The sequence below is a fragment of the Zonotrichia albicollis genome, chromosome 6, assembly GCF_047830755.1.
Source record: "Zonotrichia albicollis isolate bZonAlb1 chromosome 6, bZonAlb1.hap1, whole genome shotgun sequence".
Classification (NCBI taxonomy): domain Eukaryota; kingdom Metazoa; phylum Chordata; class Aves; order Passeriformes; family Passerellidae; genus Zonotrichia; species Zonotrichia albicollis.
Window position 1 is genome coordinate 42,079,262 of NC_133824.1, and position 4,483 is coordinate 42,083,744.

The window sequence follows — 4,483 nt, forward strand, 5'->3', positions numbered from 1 at the left end:
GAATACATGAACTTGGTACAAACACTTGAAAAATAGAACTTGAATGAAAAATGTAAACACTTGTCCCAAAATGTAGTACTTGTTCTTGTGAATTTTGTGTGAGGTTTCAGTAGCTACACTGGGATTTGGAGAGTCTCGTTTTTTGGGATTCTTCATTTCAACACATCTTTGTAAGATCAAGTGCTCCAATGTAATTGTAAATTTTGGGGGCAGGAGGAAAAACATGTTTATTGATTGATCCCTCTAATAATGACCTGTGATGCTCAGGTCTAGCTTTAGCAGTGACCACAACAGAATATGAAGAAAGGAAACCCTTTGACAGTAGCATATTTATGCAAAGTGGTGCAACTGAAGCATGTTCTTGATTTCTTTGCTGAATCAGAGCCTGTATCTTCTTCCTGCCAAGGCAGAGATCTAATACCACTCCTAAATGCCCTAGTAATTCTAGAAGCACTAACGAAAGTCAAGATAACACCACAGATTTTATAAATAAGGGTCTTTATTTAGAATACTGGTGAAAACATTCTTGGCAACCACATCGTATAAATATATAAAGTTAAAGTTTGACACAACAAACCAAGCAATATTAAATATTTTTAAAATTTTCCCCTTTTTAAGTTTTTGGTTTTTTATTTTTTTTTAATTTATTTATTTTGCTCTTTTTTTCTTTTTTTTTCTTCTTTTTTTTTTTTTTGGAAAGCAACTCTTATTTACAATTATACAAAAGTTTTATAAAAAATGGTCCACAACCTTATTTTGGCCAGAACAGGAGTAATAGGAAGGATCTATCATGCCACTACTGCTGTAGGTTTCTATTTTCCTTCACATTCAAGAGCCAGCTTCCTATTCCCCACAGCCCAGATTAAACATTGGCCATTTCATGGTACACAACTTTATCTCTAGACGTATTAAATAACTTTAACAGCCAATAAATAACTATGTGTACTTTGAAGTGATACAGCTTTGCAAAGTTAGATAGTTGAAGGAATTTTCAGTAATATTTTAAAATTGGAACAAGTCTTAAGAAGTCTTTTCAACCTTAGAAGGCAGGTCTTGAGCGAGGTCAAACAGAGCAAATTGGTTTTGGTGCAGTCCAGCTGGAGGGGTCCTTATAGCACTTGGTAGATGGGGTTGCTGCTGCTGCTGTCCTGGGGGACTGGGGTGCAGCTGGTGGGGGAAGGAATTTGGGCTCCACCATCACTCAGACTCACTCCTTCTGGAGGGGAACAGGGACTCCCTTCAGCAACAGTTTCCACCGGAGGCAGTATAGGGCATGTGGAATTATCTGTGGAAATCCTCTCTACAATGCTTGAGAGGCAATCGAGACTGGAAACAACAGAGCTCTTCCCATGCTTTGGATCTAAAAACAGACAAAAAGGTGCTCAGATTATCCAGTGGGTAATTAACACCAGTAGGCACTGCACATTTGTGGGCATGTGAAGACTCAGAGGAAATTAATATTGGTGAAGGACACCAATAACCAGAAAATAGATTGTCATTTCACAATGGAAGAGATGTGCAACCACAGTGTGCTGCTCTGGGGACAGGGAGGATCTAAGGCTTCACTGAGTTCATAGAAAGGGAAGAGTGGATTTGAAATCAGTCATAAATTACTCCATTTTGGATTAATGATAGAGTAAGAAGTCTTCATGTAGAATATGGTTAAATGCTGAAATTAGTTGCAGACAATAACATACTTCTATCCAACTGTTAGACCTGCAAAATGGGAAATACAGCTATAACACATCCCCATATTTGCAAATACATCTAGAGGAAATCCAGTGCCCCTACCAGCAGCAGTGGCTTGCTGGCTGGAAAGGCAGGTTCCTCTCTGAGCCCAGCTGGACACGGAGCAGGCACAGGGAAGCTGCCGCACTGCCTGCCTCTGTCTCAGTGTTTCACACTGCTGTTAGGGCATGTACTCACCATTTGGGGACTCTGTGTAGTAGCTGCTGTCATAGCTGTTCCTTCTGTGAGAGCTGCAGGGAGGCCCGCTGTACTCCATCTGTGAAGGAGAGAAATCCAAGTGAGGTCAGACTCTTACCCAAATCCCAGGAACCATCTAATTTCATATTTCAGGCTCTGATCTGTTGCCATCATTCCAGTCCTGTCTGAAATGCCATCAAGTAGTAGATTCTTTGAGTAAGGAAAAACGTGGCTAGAAGGAGGTCCACCCCAGAATAGTTTATGTGGCACAGCTGTTCCACAGGAAAGTTACCACTCTTGCATAGAATGCTGCAACTTTACAGATGAGATGACGCTTTCCAGCATTCTGACCAGCCCTTTATGTATCTTTAGTTTACAACAGGGAGACCTGAGTGTCCTGAGACCTGTATGAAAGGGGAATTATGTCTTTTTAATTTAGGTTTTGAAGATTTTTCTAAACATTAATTCCTCTTTAAAAGCCTCTGTCTACCTTGTCCCTTTGTATTTCCTTCCCTTTCTCTTCCCATTTCCATTTTGTATAGAAAATGCTCTAGAACACTGACTAATATATTTGTTTCCAATAGTTTAATTCACAATCAAATTCCTGTATTAGAAGAGGCTGTATCTTGAAGAGGAATCATTTGTGTAAATCTCTCCAATCTGTTAAGTATCTCAGTCACAGATACTGAACGCAGTAACAACCATCCCTCCAGAGCACAGCAAGCAGTCTCTGGTCTGAAAGAGCAGTTCATGGCCTATCCAGAGCACTGTCCTGCACATTGGTCACCACATCCCACCAGCCCAGAGCCAGACCAGAGGCTGAACCTACAGCCCCAGCCAAAATACATGGGGATGAGACACCCTCTCTTCTTCTCCCATGCCCCTAATGTACAACCTGGACTGAAAGCCTGGATTCTCCTTCCTATTGCTTGTAAATATCTATGGAGGGGATGGAGTGAGAAGAGAAATTGATAATCCTTTTCTGAAGGGTCAAAAAAGTTCTTGTTGCTTAGACACTCCTCCTGTTGTCATGATGAATGGCAGAAAACAAAACCCAGACTCTTACCAATTCCCGCATAACTACCATGTCCTAGGGGGCCCTTGCTCTCTGCTGTCCTTAGAGGATTCAAAGGTAATGATACAGCAGAAGATGGAAACAGAGATGCCTCAGAAGCTATGGGATCACAGGCAATGTCTCCATTCCAGGCAGCTTCCCAAAGTTCTCCCCCAGCAACTTTGCCCTGGCTTCTCCAGGACACGGGGAACCTGCCTAACTTCCTATCCCAGGGAACAAAGTGTATAAGAGATTCTTCTTCTTTCCCAAAGATCCTGCCATGTGGGAACCCCACCTCCCTTCGCTGTGGGTGCTCAAGGCATGACAAAGGACTTTGTCTTCTGCCTGGGGAGGTACAGAAGGCAGCTGCTATAGGAAGGGCAGGAAGAGGCGACTCGCCCTGCTCAGGTTTGGACCAGCAGCGTCCAGGGCACCTTGGTGGCAGGGAGTCCTCCCTGGGGCACTCACCATGCCATCGGAGCAGTTGGAGCGGGGGCTGGAGGCGTCCGATTCCCCGCTGTAGTGCTCCAGCACCGGGTAATAAGCGTCCTCCTGCTCGCGCAGCAGGGTCTGCAGGCTCTCGATGTAGCGGATGGCGTTGCGCAGGATCTCCACCTTGGGCAGGCGCTGGTTGGGGTTGGTGGAGGTGCAGCGCTTGAGGGTCTCGAAGGCCTCGTTGACCTTGCTGAGCCGCCGGCGCTCCCTCATGGTGGCGGCCTTACGACGGTCGGCGTTGGTGGTCTTCCTCTTGCACGCCTTGCAGGCCCACAGCAGGCAGCGGCCGGCCTGGTGGTGCCCGCTGGGCGCCCGGACGTGCTCCTCCTCGTGCCCGTGGTGGTGCCCGTGGTGGTGCGGGTGCTCCTCGGGCTTCAGCAGACCCCCGACGTGCACCAGCCGCGGGTCCAGGTCCTCGAAGAAGTGCATGTCCGACGTGTTGAAGCACGGGTCATCGTAGAAGTCATCGGCGGCTGTGAAGGAGCAGAGGGAGCCCTCCGTCATCTCCATGGGGCCAAGTAAGTCCATGGGGGCGGCTGAGGGGACAGCGAGGGGCTAGGAACGGAGGGGCCTTCGACCGGGCTGCTCTGCGGCCGGGCGGGAGCGCAGAGCCGAGACTCTCGCAGCCTGTCCCAGGCGAGATCACCAGCGCTGGCAGCTGCCCCGACCCCCTCCGCAGCCGCGCCGGTCCGGGAGCGCCACTCGGGGCCGTATTTATGGCCGAGCCCCCCGGCGCGGCGGGTCGGGACGGGGCGGGTCGGGGGGCGAGGCCGGGCGGGCCGGGGCGGCGGGGGGGCGCGGGGTCCCGCTGGGGCAGCGGCAGTCCGGGCGCTAGGATACGCGCAGGGCTACATTTCCCCCGCTTGTTTTTTTTCCTTTCTCAGCAGCCCGCCCTGCCGCCGAGCCAGGGAGAGCGGCCGCCCCGATGCCCGAAGGTGCCGGGTGCCGCTGGCCTCTCGCCCGGGGGGACAACCGCGCGCCCCGCTGTCCCCGCACACACTGGTGTGA

The 4,483-nt window shown here is 49.2% G+C and overlaps 1 protein-coding gene across 1 annotated transcript; it reads right to left on the minus strand.

Moving 5' to 3' along the window:
• Positions 1 to 125: 125 nt before the first annotated feature.
• On the minus strand, positions 126 to 4,177 carry MYOD1 (myogenic differentiation 1). The gene is made up of 3 exons (XM_005486608.3): positions 3,449 to 4,177; positions 1,927 to 2,005; positions 126 to 1,360 (listed from the first exon to the last, which is right to left on the minus strand). Exons 1-3 carry the CDS (start codon positions 4,001 to 4,003, stop codon positions 1,110 to 1,112), a joined length of 885 nt encoding a protein of 294 aa, XP_005486665.1. The 5' UTR covers positions 4,004 to 4,177; the 3' UTR covers positions 126 to 1,109.
• Positions 4,178 to 4,483: the final 306 nt, after the last annotated feature.